Source organism: Chamaea fasciata, unplaced genomic scaffold (genome assembly GCF_029207755.1).
Source record: "Chamaea fasciata isolate MVZ Bird 193981 ecotype frontalis unplaced genomic scaffold, bChaFas1.0.hap1 SCAF_3, whole genome shotgun sequence".
Taxonomy (NCBI): Eukaryota; Metazoa; Chordata; class Aves; order Passeriformes; family Sylviidae; genus Chamaea; species Chamaea fasciata.
In genome coordinates, this window is record NW_027094088.1 from 90369966 (window position 1) to 90391654 (window position 21689).

Here is a 21689-nt window from a genome sequence, read left to right on the forward strand (position 1 = left end):
CAGCGCCAGACCCCACCTCTGAGTTAAGGCAGCACTGTGGAACCCCAAATAAAGAACATTCCATAACAGTTCTGCTTAAACAGCTTAAAATGCATTAGAAACCTGAATAGCAGTGAAAAGAATTCAAGGATTGAAAACTGTTGTACAGGACAATTTGCTCTTAAATGCTTACCTCACACACACATATATATATGCGAAATACAGGCATACTGCAGTAAGGCAAATTAAAAGTGTTCTGCTTATATGCAAGTCAGGGAAAAAAATGTTTCAGACAGTTCCTCAAGCATAAGAAATTACTTCTTGCTTCACCCTCAGGTACATAGTTGCATAAGGTGCCTCCTGCATTTGGATCTAATAAAATACAACTTACAGGTCCTGTTCAAATCTAATGTACCTTCACATTACTGATATAACTGGAGAAACTGTTCTTTATTACAGTAGAATGAGAAACAGAATCCAACACAGATAACATTTCTCAGTGGGTAAAAAAAAACCAGCACTATTTAAAGACAGATTTATTTTTTTAATTTTCATAGAAAAATGACATTAAAAGGGACAAATCAAAGGAACCTGGGGGGAGATAGAAGGATGAGCAGTGTAGACAAGACATGGACACAAGATATAAAAAATCCCACCCAACTATACAATTGTTTTCAGTCTGTTTCCAAATGGGTAAAGTATCTTCTGAATAAAAACCACCTGCTTTTTTCTCTATTACATTTAGGTGCTGCAGGGTACCTTTACAGGTGGCTACTGAAACATGTGGTGACATTCACATAACTTGACCTCGTGCATTTCATTTCGGGTTCACAAGTCCTTGCCAAAGGAAGTTCAAGGCAAAGAAATACAAACAGAGTTCTCCTCAAAAATCCATCCTCCATGTAAAGGTTTTCACTATAAATAAGGCATAGCGGTTCAAGTACTACATTAAATATAATCAAACAATGGGAAAGAAAACCACCCATGAACTCCTGCCAGAGAAGTACTTTATTAGGGAGGATAAAAAGCACTGCTCAGACAGTCTGAATAGGCATGGCCTTCTGCGCTGTCAGGCTCCTCAGGCTCAAAGTCATCAGGGTCTGGGGGCAACTGGTCGGCATCTTCATCAGAAGTGGAAGGGCGTGTGAGGATTATCCGAGGTATCTTCAGCAAGATGTGAAAGATTTCAGAGAAAAGAATCAGATCAAGAGCAGGGAAGTGTTGAATGGGAATATTTTAAAGGGACAGGGGAAACTGGTGATAAGAAAAAAATATGTGAGAGGTGTAACACCATAGAGAATCATAGAATTGTTTAGACTGGAAAAGACCTTTACCATCATCAAGTCCAACTACTATCCCAGTCCTGCCAAGTCCACCACTAAACCATGCCCCTAAGTGCCACAACTACATGTCTTTTAAATACCTCCAGGGATGGTGACTCAGAGACTTCCCTGGGCAATGTGTTCCAATGTTTGAACACCCTTTCTATTAAGACTTTTTTTCTAATATCCAATATAAACCTGCCCTGGCAAAACTTCAGATCATTTCCTCTTGCCCTGTCACTTGTTACATGGCAGAAGAGACCAACCCCCATCTTTTTACAATCTCCTTTCAGGCAGTTGGAGAGACCAATGAGGTTTCCTCTGAGCCTCCTTTTCTCCAGGCTAAATACCCCCAGCTCTCTCAGCTCCTCCTTGCAGGACTTGTGCTCCAGACCCCTCACCAGCTCCATTGTCCTTCCCTGGACTCACTGCAGCCCCTCAATGTCTTTCTCACAGTGAGAGGCCCAGAACTGGACCCAGCTCTCCAGGTGTGACGTCAGCAGTGCTGGGTACAGAGGGACAATCCCTGCCCTGGTCCTGCTGGCCATACTGTTGCTGATACAGGCCAGGATGCCACTGGCCTTCCTGGCCACCTAGGCACACACACAGCTGAGGTCCAGCACCCCCAGGTCCTTTTCCACTGGGCAGCCTTCCAGCTACTCTGCCACCAGCCTGTAGCTTGCATGGGGTTGAAGGGCAGAACGTGACACATAGCCTCATTGAACCTCACACAATTGGCCTTGGACCATCAATCCAGCCTGTCCAAATCCCTCTGCAGAGCCTTCCTACCCTCCAGCAGATCAACACTCCCACCCAGCCTGGTGTGACCAGCAAACCTATTAAGTATGCACTCAGTCCCCTCATACAGATCATTGATAAAGATATTAAAGAGAACTGGCCCCAGTACTTAGTCCTGGGAAGCACCACCAGCTGAATGTAGCACCATTCACCACCATCCTCTGGGCCAGGCCATCCAGACAGTTTTTCACACAGCAACAGTGTCCCTGTCCAAACCATGAGCAGCCAGGTTCTCCAGGAGAACACTCTGGGAAATTAAGTCAAAGGCTTTACTAAATTCTGGGTAGACAACATCTAAGTGGGTCATTTTGTGACTTTGTCCCTAATAGATTAGGTCAGTCAAGTTGAAGTTTCCTGGATCCTCCTTCCAGCCCCTCTTCTAGAAGGGAATCACATTTGCCAACTTCCAGTCAACTGCGACCTTCCCAGTTAGCCAAGACTGCCAACAGATGATGAAAGGGGCTCAGTGAGCACTTCACCAGCTCTCTCAGTACCCTTGGTCTGGCCCCATGGACTTCTGTGTGTGTGTAATTTGTGTAGCAGGTGTTGAACATTTCGCCTTGGATTATGGGGGTTTTATTCCACTCGTTACCCTTGTGTTACAGTTTAGGGGACTGGCACCCAGAGAACAACTGGTCTTGCCATTAAAGACTGAGGCAAAGAAGGCATTAAGTACCTCAGACTTTTCCTTATCCTTTGTCTCTATGTTTCTTACCACATCCAACAAAGGATGATTCCCCTTGGGCCTAGTTTATTTATTTTTTTTTAATTGATAAAGCAAAATTAGGATAAATTGCCCTTTCCTCTCATTAGCTAATCTTTTAAAAAACTTTCTATAGGTGAAAAATATTTTTTAAAAATAACGACAAGTAAATATGAAAAAAAAAATTAACTTCATTATTCATTCAATTCATCCCCCTGAAAGCAGTAAAGGATGAATTAAAACCCATAAATAATATAAATTATCAATCTTTGGAAAAATTGCATATTCAGGCTTCTTTACTGACAAAATATATTTAAGGGAAACATTAAGAGAAAATATCAATGTTTAAATTTTTCAGTAAAAATGAATACATGGATTTGATTTTTTTTTTTTGGACAAGAACTTTGTATTCTTTGAGAATTATATTGCAATGTTTTAAAAATAATTTAAATGCTATAACTGATAAAAAACCCTGTGTCAGGCTCTTTATGTACAGTCAAATAATGTATCAGTAATTGTTTTTAACAATGAATGGATTATTACAAATTTTACTCTGATGCACAAAATCATCCTCCTTTTTACTGCTTTTTAAAAAAGATTTAACATGTAATGAAAACATATAAGGGTGAGTCAATATATCTAACAAACAGGTAAGATGATAATGTGTAGTAAATAAAGTGACCATCTTACTAGAAGTATGAAAATTTTCAGGAAAGTTAGTACTTCTTATTTATCTGCTACTTCTACTTCATGAGAACATTTAATGTTGACACCACACAATTCAATTGTCTATATATTCTTTCCTTGCTGTACATTTTGATTTAGGAAAGACACAAGCATATAGATGCTTTGTGGCTGTTGCACTTTCAGCCAGGAGATTTCTGCATTGAAGTACAATGAATTATTCCCCAGGCTTCCCTGACATTAGCTCCAACTCCCCCCAGCTCATAGCACACTACACAGAGACCAGAGTGCAGGTGTCAGTGCAGAGCTGGATCTCACCCCTGGCAGATTTAAACTAATTTTAAAACCATGCATAAATTCATTGTATACCCTGGTGTACTGAGCACCCAATTATATACCTTTTTTTCCCCTTCTTTTTCTTCTGCTTAAACTAGGGACACAATTCTGGAAGCTTTAAGTAACCTATATAGATCCTAAGCACTGGCCAAGCAACAACTCCTGGGATGATTTGCTTTTGTCATGCACACATGACATAATTTATAAGCTTTCCTTGCACTGGATGGTTCTGTTCTTTGTTGAAAGATGCTTCTCGATAACAACAGCCAGCAGCCAGCTGCTTTGCAGTACAGCAAATGCACATCTATACATACAGGTGGTTTACTGGGTGACATAATGAAATTCTGACACTTCAAGAACTACTGCAGAGGTCTACGCCCTAAGTTACCTACAGTCATATCCAGGACCAGACTTTGCATTTCATTGAGCTGTCAGTTCAATGCTCAGGAAAGACTTTTCTTTGTGTACTGTGCTGTTCAAAAATAGACATGTGCACACCTCCCTATGACTGACATGCATTTCATTAGCAATGCAGACTCACAAGTACCTATTTGAAGTACCTTTTGAAGAAAAGGCCTTAGCCATGACTGTCAGTTTTGAATGTCAGTTTTTTAAGTGCTCTTTTTCAGCATGGTTCCTACTCCCCAGTTTGCAAAGAACCAAAATTAATTCTCTAAAGGAGATTTTCTTCAAACATTTCATGACTGCTTGCATACTATCTTTTATATATTATGATGGAACTAGGTCTAAATTATAAAGTAAATTTAATTGATGAAAAGTGCTCCTTCAACATTTCTGTGGTAATTGTGTTAACTGCTCCACAAAATGCATGGTGTTGGGGAAGTCTTACATCTAATCTTTCATGTTGCTGCTGGTAAAAAGGAACCAGCACTAAACGAACAACCAATTCTCTACAGCAGAGGCTAAACAGTGTCTCAGCCCAGAAGTGCTGCAAAGGCTGGAAACCTGCACTTCGAAAAGAAGAGTGGGCTCAGGTGTGATCTACAGCAGCCCGTCTGTACCCTCTCCAGGCAGGTGAAAGCTCACACATCTGCTAAGTCACACTGATTTGGAGACATACTGTTGAGTCTCTCTAACAAATCAAATGTTCTGGTCCAAGAGCAGCTGTATTCTCTGTCCCTCTGCTTTCTGCCCATCTCCCTGCCCACTGTCCCTCTGAAACCTCATGTGAACCCATGCCTCTGCTGTCCCTAAACCATTGCTGCTCCTTCCCCTGCAGCCAGTCATCCTCCTCTGTGCCTCTTCCCCTGATGGGATGCTAAGGAGCCAATTTCCTCAAATCTGAATCATAGGTACCAATGAAAAAAACAACTCTCAGTTGAAGATGGTGCAAATTATGGAATTGCAAATGCAACTAGGTTATACAGCATGCATTTGTACAAGGTCTAATTCAATGAAAAGGGGCTCAGGCCTCTAATCTCTCTCTTCTTGCAGCAAAAATTATCAGTTAAGCTCCTCTATAAACCAAAACCAACACAAAACGGATGTAAGAAACACACATCACATTTCTAAGCACAGTGGCCTAACCATCTTCACCTAACCATCCCCTAAGAATCCAGCACTCTCTATCACTGCCTTCACATTCACCCAAGCTCCAGGAACATCACAATATAAGCTTTATCAGCTTCCTTTACTCTTTCAGTTTTGTTTAAAAAGAAAAAAAAAAACCAACAAAAAGAAAAGAAGAAAAAAGGGGAAAAAAGAAACAAACAAACAAACAAACAAGAAAAAACCAAACCACAAACAAAAGAAAAGAACAAAACTCAACAACACTGAACTTGCATTAGATTTTGTTACATCCTTTTCTCAAACTCAGTGCTTCCCTTCCCAGAATCCTCTGGGGATTTTACCTTCACTTTCTTATTTCCCTGCTTTTCCTCACTGACCTCAGTATTACCCTATTAAATAGGCAAGCTTTGCTCTTGGAGCTTTTCTTTACTATTCGTATTTGAATGTACATTTCCTGGTGCAGCATGATCGAGCGAAGATAGGAGAACATATTTCCTATGTAAAAAAATGGCACTGCAAAGAGGAAGCAAACTATTTCCACTGCCCACTACAGACAGGGCAACACAGAGACATTTAGGATGGCAATAAGGAAATCCTTCCAGTACAGGCACCTGTGTTGCTTGTCTAAAGCATGTGAGAAGGTGTGAAACTTCCATCTTCAATAGATAATTCTGAAAAAAAAATTGATGCCAGTGTAGGAGGACAAATTCTCTAGATTTTCTATTATTCCATTGTTTTCTACTGGTTGTTACTCAGCAGTGTTTGAACTTGTTTAAAATACTTACACTGAAATTGCAAAGTCCTCCTACTCACTTTCCATCATCATGCTTTAAATATCATTATTTAAATAATATTTGAACTACTATTCAATCTCAAATTGTCCAAATACATAGAATACTTTTTCAGAAAAATGCATTATTAATTAATTGAAACAAGTTACTATTTTTCCATTTTTCCCTGAAATTACATTTTCAGTGCCTAAAAAGTAAACTTCAAAATGGACATGTCCTCTGGTAAAACCAGTGGGCTCACTGTGGAGACTTCTTCCATTACCTTGTTTGTGTCACTTTTTTTTAACATAACCACTAAGACTTTCTACACTAAACAAATTCAGGTTTGTTAGAATCACACATAACTAAAAATCAAATTAAGACACTCTCATTATATGGGATTAACAGCCTACATTGAAACTCAGAGTCCTTCAACTGGAGCACAGACGGGGCTGCCTGTGCACTCCTGGTCCTCTGCAGGAAGAAGTAAAATAAAGCCATCTAAATAACTTGGGGCAATTCGGTTGCAGTGTTGGCTGCAAAAATTCTTTCATACTGAAACAGAAGAGGAACAAACCCACAACTAGCTAAGATGCATGAAAGCAGTTTTTAAAATAAAGTGTGATAAATTAGATGTCTTGCCAACAGGTTAACATTCAATAATTTTTAACTTCCAGATGTGCACATATGCTCTCCTTACCTACTTCTAATCAAAATGTCTGTCCAAATGGTTGCAGAACAGTCCATAAAAGACATTTCATTATGTCTTTTTATAATTTTTTCAAAACTAAAACTGAACAGAAGAAACCCCACCATCTTTTTTTTTTCTTTTATAAGCCTTTCCCTTCCCCTAGCCTCTCCCAGTCCACAGGTCCATATTCAAATATTAGCTGGAGAGAGAAGTTCTCTAGGCAAGAGTCAGAGCTACAACCCAAGCTTCACATCAAAGGCATAACCAACAGCAACAGGGCAAATAACAGCTGGCAGCAAGGCCAGCTGCTGGGGACAGAGGCTACAAATCAGAAGGTGAAATGACACATGAAAGGCCAAAGTTTGATGAAATAAGGGCAGGGAAAAGGAATTAGGATTGACTTTTTTTTAGGAAGAAAACCAGATTTACTTTTAAGTCTAGTTCAAACAGATAGATTTTTAAAGAAAATATTCCCAGCTAGAAAATATCTGTAATAGGAATGCCTGCCTAGCTCAGATCCACGTGTCTAAATTATGCATATTTTTAAAATTTGACTTTACAGTTGATCTTCACTGACTCCATTGCTAAGGATGGTACCCTTAACTGGAGAAAACAGGGGAAAACAAAATTATCAACACAGCTGAAAGCATGTGCAAAGGTTTACATAAATATCATGAATAATGTTATGATTTCATACTTAGTCTTACCTGTTTTGTCATCACTGGGGACGGAAATAATTTTTTAGACCTGAACAGGAAATTTAGACTTCTCACTAAACAATGAAAACAGTCCTTTGCTAGATGCAAAAGATCATGATCGATAATGACTGTATTCACAGAAGAAACTGTCTAAATCGAATTTAGTAAAACAGGGCATTTACTCATGCCTAAAAAATATTACACAGCTAGACTTTTAAATAAAAACTTTAAAAAGAGGATGCAAAAATGCATCCAACAGAACAGCAGAGAAGGGGCAGATCTGCTGCTGCACAGTTCACAACAAACAGGCATCCGATGGTGTTCTTAATTAAAGTGACGTCAGCAACAGTAGATAAAAGCAAGCTTCTCCCCAAAAGGAAACAAGGAAATACAAGTCAAAGAGAGAGAAAGAGATCAAATTAGTTCCTCGTGAGTTCATTACTCACAAGCAACCCCACCTCCAGGCGGGAGCGGGCACAGCAGCCAGAGCACAGCCGGGACAGCAGCTGGGGCAGGGTCGAGGGGCGTGGGACAGAAACAAGGTGATGTACAGCTGTGTGTACGAAAACACATGAATCTGAAAACCCCTTCTAGGCATTCAACACAGCTTCCCTTTTACAGCGTATCAGGGAGATTTCAATAAGCATGTGTTTTATGGTGCACCCTCAACTCTCCTGGTCGTGGAAATCCCTGGCTGCATCCCTCTCCCTGGCACTTTACAATGCTATTTTACTGCTGTGTTTGATCTCTGGCAAAACTCCAGAAACTGTGAAGTAGGATGAAGAGAGAGGTATAAACCTCTCCTGCTCTCTGGGGAAGATAAATCTTTGGTGAGGCATGGATGAAACACCTCATTAGATTGGCTACAGAAGACCTCTGCACAAGGAAATCTGTGTGACCTGTGCTGCTGCCCTCAGGGAGCAACCGGCTCATGACAACACCTTTTTGTTGCTTGGGCTTGGGAGAGGGCAGCACATAATTCAGTTCATCCTTGCCTTTGGAACAGGCACACTACTCTTAAGCACCAACAGAGGAGCTTTGGCACCATGCTTTTGGAAGTGCTGCTGCTCAGTTTTGTGTGCAGCAGCCTGGTGAGGGCCCTGAGCAGGGGCTACCCCACCAGCCCATCCCTCTTCCCTGTTGCTGTTCCCACACTGTGCACAGTGATTTTCTCCAAAATCTAATTCAGCTCAGTATGATTTCCTGGAAGTCAATGAACCAGACAAGCAGTAAGACACTGGAACAGGTTGCTCAGAGAGGTGTGGATGCCATTCCCATTCCTGGAAATGTTTGAGGACAGGTTGGACAGGGCTCTGAGCAACGTGTTATAGTGGAAGATGTCCCTGGTCGCTACCAATGGGGTACAAGATGACCTTTAAAGGTCCATTCTGACCCAAACCACTCCATGAGTCTACAGAAATTTCCTCTGTGTGAGTTTTCTAGATACTGATATATTTTACAGCTCAGGTTTAAAACTGAGCGTTTTCTCCACTTCTTGGAATAGCAAGAGAACATCTTGCATGTTTCATCTGTCTTCCAGCATGCAGTATATATAACATTTGGTCATGTCACATTTAGAGCAAAGCTCCTTTCTGTTCTTGCTGTCTGCCTCCCAAGGGCAATGCACAAGGCAAGAAAGAGGGAGCTCTGTCAAACTCACAACAAAAATGGAAGACCAGTCCTCATCATGTCACATCTGCAATGCTGTCAAGCACAAAAGGCTCTTATATGATTCAAATTGTGTATGAAAAATTGTCCTTGCTCCATTTCTTACATCTTCTGATGTACCACTGGATAGTGACTTCCCTGACACCGGAATCTGATTTACAGATTTTCATTTAAGTGCTTTCATAAAAGTGTGTAATAATTTCTGGCCTGATGCTGTGAAGACATGGAAGAAAATGTATTGCTCTGACCAGATTGGGAGACTTAAAAGGCATTGCCCCCATAAGCAGTGCTACCCATGGTCCAAGTTGCCAAGCCTTTGATTTTTTGAAGAAAACTCATCACTCCTGTGTGAGTTTTCAGTTCCTGTCTGAAAGCCTGCAGGAACATAGTAGTCTCTTCCCCTGCAGTACTCCTGCAGAATCCACAAGGATGCCTTTCACAAGGGGAGACAATGATTATCATTTGTGTAGTTCTTTAAATACTTATCCTCTTTTATTCTCAAATAATATGCTGTGTCCTACAGCACAGTTCAAGGTGCCTTGCTTGAATCTGTTTGTCTTTTACATGGTTTTGCTTATATTGTCTGCAGTGCTTATATTGTCTGCAGTGCTTATATTGTCTACCATATGATGGGCTCACTTTGTCGGTTTTCTCTAACTTGGAGGTATTTTAATATGGTAACTTGAAAAGATCAATTAATGTCCTGCCTTTTTAAAATGTTTTTTTTTCCTATTTAGCGTTGTTAATTACAAGCTTTACAAAATCCAAGAACTTAAAGTTTGAAATGAGTCAGTTTTGACTGAGTGCTGTGAGAAAACTACTTAAAAGGAAGAGAGGAAAAAGGCACCTTGTGCAAACAGAAGCATTTGTTGGGAGCAGGAACTTAATTTCAAATTCACAAAATAAGTTCCCTAACCACTATACTATGGAGGCAAACACAGTGTCTACAACACCCACCTTTTATCTTCCATCTTTTATCGTGACTCAGAAATACTCAGCTGCTTAGATAAAAGCAGGAGCAAACTAGGAGATGAAATGGAGGAGGCAATCACATGGCACATGGGTGCTCACACTCCACTGTGCTCACACAATGGCTAAGGTTAGCTAAATCAACAAGGCTCATAGGCTTCTTTGCAAATGTATGTAAATCTGCACAAGATGCAAGGCAATGGAGAGTTAGATTCCTAACTTCTAAAACAAACTTAGCTTGTCAGAATAGAAAAAAAATAACATACAACAACCCCTTACCTGACAAGATTAAAAGAGTCATGAAAATGTTTGGAGAAGGGATAAAACAGTTTCTTATAAGAAACTTGAAGAAGTAGATCTTATGGTGCTACAGGTCAGTCAAACACTGTATGTGATGTGAACAAGGTCTTTACTGTTTGAAACAAGCTTAAGAAGAAACCTGGCTTTGTTCATGATAAGGACATTCTGAATCTCACTTTAGTTGTCTTCTTTTTTACTGCTTCTCTGACCTGAGTACTCCACAGGCTTTGCTTTTAAAATTGAACAAAGTAAGACAATGACATATAATGACAAAAGTTTTATTTTATGTTGTATGATTTCAGTTTTCTGATATGTTTACAACATGATCAGATGAATAAAGAAAGGGTTTGATAATTAGATTTTTGAAGATTTTTAACTAGTGTAAGTGGATCAAGGCTTTTTCCTGAAAAGTCTTTATCAGCTGGAAACGAAGAAGGTAGATCTGCTGGGATTCTCATCCATGTAAGATTTCTCACGACTTGTATATGAACAATATGAGACAAAGGCAGAAGACCAGCAACTGCATACTGTGGGAGATGCTGTATCTGCTTATGCAATTTCTGCAAGCTCAAGAGGATTTAATTTTGATACAGGTTCTAGTACACTTGTCTGTTTTCTTGGCAGATTTAGAAACGCTTAAGTATCTCTGCATTTTTAGCAGAGCAGCCAAAATATTTGGCTGTCTTAGCCTGAAGAAGTTCTTCAGATTTTTTCACCATTTATTTATTTTTTTATTTATTCACACAATCACGTTTAATTGGTAACTCTTACTTTAACCTTCCTTGAAAATTCCACTATCCACATGTACCCGCAGTGACCTATATGGAAAAATATAATTGAGAAAATTCCCAGGGCAAATGTACAAAATTAAATCACATAATATGCTAAAATTTTAAGTTAAATACTAGATTAAACTATCTTGAATGCTTGATATTAATTACAAAGTATCAAATATCCTTATTACGTTGATAGTCCCAAAAGTGAGTCAAAGAAGATGGCATGATGATGCATGTTATGAAATGACAGAAGATGCTGAAACCTGTCAACACTCTCCATTCAGTCAGTCAAAGTCCTCTGTGAATTTCAGTCAGAGGTTGAACAAAAATATTTATGACGGAGAAATAGTAGAGTTGGCTCTACTTTTGAGAGGATGGATAGGAAACAGTAACAGAACTGGAAATGAAGAATCCAGAATCCAAGTTAAAGATCCTTCTGCTAAAGTCAGCATGGGCATGTGTTTATATCCCTGATTTTTTTTTTGTTTTTTGTTGTTTAAGTTCAATTCAAATATTTTTATTTAGATATATATATATTAAACCAAGTAAAATATGTTTTCATATTTTTGAGGTGTGATTAGCATAACTGAGTCAAGTCTATAAAATACTGTATGCCAAAACTATCTACTTGTAATTAAAGTTCTGAGACCTCTATCTACATGTCAGCAGAATACTCAATCATAATTAAAACCAAGGAAGATTCTCATTTTTCCTTTGCAAAACAATGACTCACTGTGAAAGAACATTTCGTTTGTCCAATTAATTACTGGTCATTCACAGTGTCATGAAATCTTAAAGCTGGCACAAAGGGTTTGAAATTGAGTTTGGCTGGATGAGTTAACAATTAAATGAGCCTTTAAGATGCAGTTAGATTGACCAAGCCTCTGTGGAAAACAGAGACCTGAACCTGGCAGCAGTGTTGCCTGTTGTAATGCCAGAGCAGCAGGCTCAGAGATGGGGTGGGCTGTGGCTAGCAAGGATGAGACAAATATTATCACATAGAGCATTTGCAAAGAGGATGTTTTTTAAAATTCAATAAAAATAAACAGATGAAGACAGTGTCTGCTGGAAGGCAGAAGGATGACATGGAAGAGAGGGAGAAGAAAGATGACACCATCTGGCACATACTGAGTTTTTGCAGAATAGTAATAGGAGTCTCTTGTTTCTCTGCCATTATGCTTCAATTCTTCCCTCCCTTGATGCAGACACAACCATCTTCTATTGAAACCTGATCAGAAACACAAAGGAAATGAACCTTCCTATATTCCTAGCACAGAAGAAGATTCTGCATTAAGGTCCTACTGCCACCTGCTTATCTGAACATGCAAAGCAAGTCCTCCATGAGAGGCCAGGCTCTAACCATTTTCCAGATAATAAGATTTCCTTCAGTTACTGAGGAATAAGAGGGACTTCAAAGTCAGAACAGATGAGAAATTGAGCACTCCCAAGTCAGCAGGATACTCCCCATAAACCCATAATCCCTAAAATTGATGAATGCTGCTCCAGGCTACAGGAAATAACATGATTCATTTGCTACAGCACAAAGATTTTGATTTCAAGAAAGAAACAAAACCAGAAATACAAATGTTTCTTCACAAAAGAACTTGCACATCGGTTACTTTTGGCACTCAGAACATATTCAGCCAGTTGACTCCCTCTAAGTACTCAGCTCTAAGTTAAGTATCTCAGTCTAACCTGCCTCCTACCATCACTACAGATGAAGCACTTTAAAGGGAAGCATACAATGTAAAAATACAGTAATTTCTTCTGAAATGAAAATACTAGAAGTCAGATACTACTGCAACAGATCCAGGCCACTGCCAATGTCTGAATAAACCCTTTCAACAGTGGTTCCTCTAACAGGAAGCTTCATGCTTCCTGCAGTGCTGATTAAGACTGTAAGAAACAGCTACCAGGCATAACTGGACCAAAAAAAAAAAAACCAACCAAAACCAAAAAACAACAAAACACCAACACAAACTGATGGAAGTATTTTCAGCTGGAAAATAAAATTGGTTTAAATTTTTCACAAGATGATGCTGGAAACTCAAAATAAGTTTCTTTAAGCAACTAATAGAAGGGAAAACCTTTCTTAGTCTATCTCATGGACAAAAGCTGCAGCTCAACAGGTCAAAGAGTGATTAACAGAGGAAACCAGAGAAAAACAGTTGCATGATCTATTTGCTCACTTTTTCAGTCAACTAACAAATCACTAACTAAATGGTTAATAAAAACTGATTTAGTCTTTGATTATAGTCTTTTATATAATATACATACTTTCATTTTTTTGCCATTAGCTGAGTTGTAAATGGTATTCATGGACAAAGATTTTTAAAAAGACTGAAAGAAGATGAATCAAACAAGCGTTCCTCTGGCATTTGCTGTAGTGGAAACAGTTGTTGCTTCCTGGTACTTCAAGCTCCATACAAGATGCTTTTTGACCTTAATTATAAGACCTTGATCTTATTGTATCTTCCTAGTAAAGCCATAGTTTCAGTTGGGCACATTGATGACCAAGATCAGGGTATGTTTTTGGAGAGTTGAAGTTGCTACAAAAGTTCAAAACACTGGATTTCTAAAAGCCACCCTGCAGGCTCAGCTGTTGCCTTCTGTGACATGTGCAGTAGGCTTTCTCTCACCACTCACCTAAAATACAGGCATGTCTTAGCCTGTGACACAAGTTCCACCCTCCAGTCAAAAGATGAAAATGGTCACCTCCAGGTAGCTGTTCACCCTCTCCCTCCTATAAGAGGGACCCTGGAAATGCTGCTCCGTCCATTAGCTAGAGACAGAGTCCAGACAGCAGAGTAATGACTCAGACTGGGGAGAACGGACACCACCTTAAAGTCCCCAAATCAGAATGCTTCAAAAGCTCTGCTCTGCTACACGGGCACTCACCCAGGAGCTGAGCTCCTCCAGAAGCCATGTCCCAGCTGCAGTGACAGCCACGTAAACACTCGGTAGGGTCTGTGGTCTTTGATATGTGTTGAGTTCAGTGCCAGTCTTCACTAGCATTAATGACAGCACAAATTTCTTAGGTAAGAGTGACTTGTTATTTACTAGGGCCATCCTACTTACTGTTATGACATGGTTGACTGTCGGGAAGGGGCTGCCCTTGGGGGAAGCTTCAGTAGGACCAGCATCAAGGACAGCAGGTTCTGAAACAAAGGTTGCCTTTAAAAGAAAACACCAGAAACATATTTTTAGTCTGAATACTGTTTAAGAAGAGGAGTTCCCTCCCTCTCAAGTTAGCATACAAACACCTTGGCCCTATTGTTACGTGTGGTTGTACAACAAAAGAAAATGAAATTGCAATTCTTGCTGTTTCTCAGTTTTGGTGAATTTTATATTTGAACTGTTGAAATTATCAGTTCAAGAATAACAAGTTGTAACACAAAGTGTCAAGAGAAAAATGCCTGTTATTTGTACAGAGATTAGTCCTGTGGTCAAAACATTAGTATTTCTATAACACAGCCCATTACATTGATTCCTTCTTGTGACAGACACAAAAACAGCAGAGATTTGTTTTCTATATTCTTTAAACAGATGAATGATTCTGCCATCTTGTGGGAGATGGAGAAATCCTAACTATTTGTACAATAACAGCAGGGCAGAACAGGATGAAACAGAAATATCTTCTCTTTTTCACTTGTTTCACTATTGATTAAGTGAACAAAACACCTCGTACATTCCAAATAGCCTTCAAAATAAAAAATTAATTATAGCCTCATGGAGGAACCTGAGCAATGGGGTTGATTTTAAAGATACTAACTTGACCAGAAGCTCTGCTCAGATGGTAAAAGCACAGCAACTAAAAGTCTTGGGGTCTTTTCCCCAATGATCTGATAATGTGAAATATGTAGAGAATTATTTCAATTCTCTCACATTTGTTAAAATAATTTTGAAAAAAGAAAAAAAAAGTAGAATTATGCAGATTTTTATCTATAATTAACCTTTTAAGAACTGGTAAACTAGCAGAATATTTATATGTTATGGAAGACCACCCTCTATTAATAATTCCATAGCATAGTTTTACAAAATTAGTAGAATAATTTGTCATTAAATAGTCTTTGGCTGATACACGTTTTATTATTATTCCTGACCATTTAACAGACCTACAATATTGCTTGTTCTATCCAGCTTTAATTTAACATGGAGCATGCTGGAGAAAAACTACTAATCTAACAAAGTATAAATGACAGTTTAAGAGAACAAGAGCTGAAATAAATATGGACCAGCTTCACCTCAAAGAAATTTCGTAGAGGTTCTCTTCCTCCACCATTCTCAGGAGGTAAAAACCAAACAGAACATCCAAAGTATGTAACACAAAACTGTATGTGATCATTTTTTTCCCCATTGTTCTTGGGAAATTCTGAAGCTCAAGAATGTGGCTTCTGCTAGGAAAGATGAGGCTTGAGGTGGAGCAGGCTGGGAGACACATTTATCCCTTGGCACTTTGCACTGCAAGCCTCCATCAGGGGAGTTATTTTGAGCTGTTTTCTTCCCACCAAAAATTACCTTGGGGTAATAAGCTCATCTAGTTTACATCTCTTTGTTGCAACTTCACGGAACTCATCCAGTAAATCTAATACCATGTCACAAGAAAGCATGGATCAAGTACAACTACATTTATGCTTATATAACTGCTTACTAAGACCAGTATTTTCCTTTGTAAATCGTTCATTTAAGTGAATAATATTTAGTTAAGCACTTTGAACATAAAGATCTGACAACCAGAACATAAGAAGGAATACAACAATTTAATGTTATTATCATTTCTTCATAATGGCAGGTATCTAAAAAGCTACTAAGGCAAGCCTAGATCTGCATCTCAAGTTCCCCAACTCTAAGTGATTTAAGACAACAACAAGAGAACACGCTCCACAGTGACAAACAACCCATCTACCTCAGCCACTCTGTCTCCTGCTTGTACCCCAGCCAAGTCTGATGGACCATCTTTTGGCAGCCGTGCAATCAGGATCCCCTGGTAACACAAAACATAGGTTTCAGAAGTGACAGTTTCTCCCACTGTTCTTAGATGTAAAAAGCAAATGGGAAGTAATTAATTTTCAAGACTTATGGTTCTGTTGACTCCATAAAATTAAAAACTAAATGCCTTAGCACATTAGCAAGACAAAAAAAAAAGCCTCCATGGCTGACACATACAACAATGAACAAAAGTCAGTAATTGTTTACACTGTGCCATGGGGAACAGACTAGAAAACAAAGATTTATTTAAAAGATAAATCAGTGAGAAGATGTGTGAAATATTTCTCTCAAATCAAGTTAGCTCCTGGGAATGAGCAAATGAGATGGGAGAGGCACGTGGATTGCCAAGGGAGGGACCCCAAACTGAGGCAGAAAATGAGAATTAGACAACAGTGTTTCAGCCATCAGGTTGCCTTTGCAACATCACTGGTTTACATTTGGGTATCTCTCCCAAATCATCTGTTCTGGAGCTTCCCATCAAAATCTAATGCCAGATCCTACTCTGGGAAATAAGCTATTTTTAGCCTTGTTACCTTTACAAAGATGGAAATGTTACAGGAAGGACAATCTCAGAAAGCAAACGACAAAACACAGTAACTCAAGGAACTACTCATCAGTCTATTCCTAATGATCACTAGATAAATTTTGAATAATGAAATGCACCTCATCACTTTCTTTACATGAAGACGAGCCCTTTCCACCAGCAATGCTAATACCAAGACTCCCCATTTGACTGCACACAGTAATGGTTACCTGGAAAAGAATTATAATGGAGAAGTGACCTGATTAATCAAAAATATTGCTTATTAATTATGTGAGCATTGAAAAAAATCTGCCTCCCACATTGAACACTAGCAGACACGCCTCTTGAGAGCCCAGTCCAGAGAAAAATGGTGCTACACTTCAACACTGGCACATGCAAGACTTGTCACCACTGCTTTGAAACCATGGACTGAACAAAGACTCAGCTCAGTGCCCACCTGCACATACCTTTGACTTGGCCTCACAATACCAAAGCTGGATATCTGAAGTGAGATACATGACTACAAGGAAAGTGGAGTCTGTTGGGTTTTTTTAATGGGAAATTCTTTTTCCATATAAGTCACAGGGAGCAACGACAACCCTCAGCTTACTCTCCTAAAGGTAAGCCTCACGACACCTGCCATGCAATGTCCCCCCTTCTTTGCATCTTTTATAAACTGCCTCACCCAGGAGGAGTTCCCCACAGACACAGGGACTGCCGCACAGACATGCAGAGCCCCCCAGCAGCAAGCCCAGCCCACACAGCAGTTCCAAACCTTCAGCGGGGGCTGCGGCACATCCAGCACCCGCAGCTCCTCCGCGATCCGGCCACTCTCGCTGGGGAAGCTGCCTGCTGCTGACACAGGTGGCCGCACCTTGGTGTTAGATCCTGCAAGACTCTTCCCTTTCATTGCCAACTTGTGCTTTTCTTGAAGCGTTGTTCTGGGATTTCTTTGATCTCGCATGCTGTCGTTGCTATCAAAAAGGCTGCCGGAAAACTTGGAAATTGGTTCCTGAGGGTTAAAGATAAACACAGCAACAGCAGGGAGAATCTGAAACGCAGACCTTACCCATGCTAACATGAATTTGTTCCTCACTCTCACATTGCTGTATGATAGAATTTATTTCACTGAAGACAAAACTGGAACTTTACAGCAAACACAAAGATTTCTTTTACCATTATTTCTCAGGGCATATCTTGCCCTCAACACTGGGGTTGAAACTGTGCGAACAGGGAGAGGACTGGGATTTTGTATACCCTTTCACTACATTCCCTGGCACACACAAGCACACGTAATACACAATACCCATACGTGCATAAATCCTGCAAGGCCCTGTGAAAATGGCAGAGCAGGAGAACAAGACTATTTTGGGCAGCCTCTGGCAGCTCTGTAGCACTGAATCCATCCACTGTTCTGGGGGAAGGAACCACACACACAAGGCAAAGGAAAGATATTTCCATACAGAAAATAAAACAGTTCTTATAGTTTCTCAAAACTCACATTCCATTTTTGGGAGCATAGGTGTGAGAGGAAAGGCAAGCCCCTACCTTGCATCTATATATGCAAGACTTTGTTTCAGTCATTGGATTGACTTCAGTTGCAAATGGCAGTGAGTGGAGACCTGCACACTCAAGTGGTTTAGGAGTCCTCTGGAAATGGAACCTCAAAGGTGATGCATACTAAAGCCTACACTGAAGCCTGGCTCTGGGGTGAACCTAGTCTGAGATCAGTGAGAAGCTCACAATGTCACCCTATGCTTAGCTAAACCACAAGGGCTTGAAAAGAGAAATATAATTAAAATACCTCCACCAAACAATTAAAGCTTCAGACAAATTTGACTGCAAAATGCAGCAATATTTCGCAGCTATCAGTTATTCCTGACAAAGGGTTAAATTAAATTCAGACATGATGCCCAAATTCTGTTCACATTTTAGGAACACTTTACTTATATTTAGCTGATTTTTGCTCCTTAATTTTATGGATTAAGGTGAAATCAGATCTTCATATTGCCCAAATCCTTATGTCTTCTATTGGCAGTGAAACGATGCAGCAAACAGACATCAACACCTCTGAAAATAAACCCCATAAGTGTTTCTCTAAGCTTGGAAGTTTAATACCAAAATACAAAGCAGTGTCATTACCTTGAACAGCTGTGCAGAACCCCACTGGACACTTTATTTTTCAATCTATATTGGCACTTTCCCACAATGTTTTTTTGGTTGGGATGGAAAGAAGCATTGCCAACCCCAGGGATAGCATAAAAGGCATGATTGCTTCCCATTTTCACATAAAAGGAAATATGATTAGCTTTGTGTCACATAAAACATTCACTACCTTTCTTCTCTTGAGAGAGATTTTTCTTTACAGTGCCAGGCTGACTAACCCAGACATATCTGCAGTGCTGTGGGTGCCAGAGAAGAGGGCCATGAGCAAGAGCCACGACTGTGGGCTGGAGGAGGAGGCAACCAGCAGCACTCACAGGGGCTAGGAAGGAAGCAGAGATCCTGGAAGAGGAGTAGGAGCCCCAATTCCCTCCTTATCTCCCAGCAAACACCAGGAAGAACGGTGAGCAAATGTCCTGAAAGGGAAAGGCTGCAAGAGTGCAATCACCACCTCCTTTTCCCAGGCTAGGACCAAGAGGACAGCCAGGTTGCAGCACAGGTGACAGACACCTGGCAGACACAGGCTGGAGAAACTACAGCAGGCAGGGGCTCACAGACATCAACATCTTGGAAGAGCATCAGAATTAACATGCAGTGGAGGAGCACACTGCAACCTCACTTTTCTACCATCCGGGCCTAGGGAGACACTGAGCCCCAAGTGCTGCCAACAACCTACTTACCTGTAAGTGATGGAGGGAGCTTGGTAACTGGGGATGTAAGTAGGAGTAAAATAAAAAACGTGTCTCATCATTGTTCAGGTTACTCATTTTAACCTGCAGGTACTGTAGTACTGTACTCCTGAGGGTTGGATGGATTAATTACAAGCAAAGTGAAGGAATAAAACATTGAACATAGCTCTGTACCTTCTGCACAGGCAAGGACATGAGAGTATAAGCACTGCAGGTCCCCCAAACCCAAAGTGCTCTGCTGCACAGCAGTGTGAGCAGCTATAGCCTCTTCACAGATACACTTTGTCTCTCCAGATTTCAAGACTACTTACATCATCAGGATCCTCGAGTTCCTCTGCTTCTTGCTCGGGACTGATCCTTCCTTCTCTCCATTTTCCATTAGCAGAGCTCAATTTGTACAGGTTACCACCATGAAAACCTTCCTTTCCTTTCAATGAGGCCCAGCGAGAGCCCTGGGAGCTCCAGTTATGGCCAGTGTACAGTTTAGGAGACTTGGGAAGCCACTTAATAGAGTCCTGAGGAAAAGAGGACATTAAAAAAAAGGCAATGAATAGATTTTAAGAAAGCAATTGAGGTATGTAAGTGCAGAAACTGTCTGGCAAGTTCTGCAAGGTATTTTAGATTCTTGCAAATACTCTGTTTCCCTTTTTTACCTTTAGAAGTACCTTCAGTCCCACAGAGACACTTAGCCAGTTAATGGGCATTACTGGTGATACAAAGAGCAACCAAAGGCTGCTGAAAATAGTGGAAGACTTTAAGGACTTACAAGAGCATGGGACCAAGCCTACCTTCAGCATTGTAAAGAATTAATGATCAACAACAGTCTTCAATAAAGTGTACTATTAAGAAAACAAACAAGAGTACACAGACCTTTAGTAAGCACTTCATCTCATGACCTGAGTTTAAAAAAAACTATTAAGTCACTCCCCTCTTCATTATTCATTAAATAAAATGTTTCATTTGTTGAATGGTACCAATAGAAAGCACAATACTTAATTGATCTTTTAAGGATTGTTAATTTACAAAGTGATTATAGTTCAGTTATCCCAAAATGTCCATTACTCATTTGCATCCAAAATACTCCACCTTTCTCACTCAGAAGTTTATACATGACAAGTAGTGTCAAGGTTGCCTATGTACCTAAAATTCACTGAATTTTAGAAATAATTTTTTAAAGTAACCTTTATCTTTCTTTGAAGCTTTCTTTAAATCTCACTTCTGCATTTTCTTACAGTGATACAAATCCAGCGGTAAGAAGCAGCCTGACACCAACAAATAATACACATCAATGGAGAAAACAAACAGAAAACAATTTTCAACAAGCTTATGGTGGAGCAATCAGAAGCACTTGGTGACTTTCACATGTTTTAACAGGTATTTGATTCAAGTTAAGTTTCCATTTTCCTTTTTAAATGCAGAATGGTTATTTTCACACACACACAGATATGCTGCTACTACCAACAACTCAGATGTCACCATCTCTATTAGATCTAAGGTGGGTAAAGGCAAGGAAATAGGACAAGACTGTTCATGCTGGACACACTGATTCATCTTCAGCTGCCAAAGAAGGTCATCCTCTTGTGACTCTTCATTTGCTTTCAGCTTTAGGATGGCTGAAAACGCTAGGAAGCGGAAATGGACGGTATCCCAGTGTCTCATCGGAAAACACTGTAGACCTTTCTGTGAGTCTTGAAAAGATGATAACCCCATCACAGGATTATTTGTATTGTACAAGGAAGGTGCGATTTGCCTTTTCCTGCAGGAAATTTGCTGTTAAACCACATTTTGAACTGCACTGACACTCAGAGATATCGGTATTTACTGATAAGTAGCCCATATTTCTGGTTATTCTAAACCACATTGCTCAGGACACTGGAGCTGATTGTCAATTTAGCTAATCAATGGGAAAGCAGCACAATCAATCACAACACAGCATTGGCCTCCTTCCCTCCTGATAATTCAAAATGCAAGGCAGGATTTTCTTCACACCCATTTTGAATACAGAAACTAACTTTGCTTTCTGATAATATTAACTAGGGGAATAGCAATTCTAATCAGATAGATGAACAGTACACTAAGTGAAATTGTTTGCTATTGGCTT

At 39.9% G+C, this 21689-nt stretch overlaps 1 protein-coding gene across 1 annotated transcript; it reads right to left on the minus strand.

Moving 5' to 3' along the window:
• Window positions 1-581: 581 nt before the first annotated feature.
• LOC136287539 (uncharacterized) lies at window positions 582-21247 on the minus strand. The gene is made up of 7 exons (XM_066180319.1): window positions 21047-21247; window positions 19900-20103; window positions 17512-17748; window positions 16877-16966; window positions 16131-16208; window positions 14303-14398; window positions 582-1143 (listed from the first exon to the last, which is right to left on the minus strand). Exons 1-7 carry the CDS (start codon window positions 21245-21247, stop codon window positions 991-993), a joined length of 1059 nt encoding a protein of 352 aa, XP_066036416.1. The 3' UTR covers window positions 582-990.
• Between the last annotated feature and the right edge of the window lie 442 nt (window positions 21248-21689).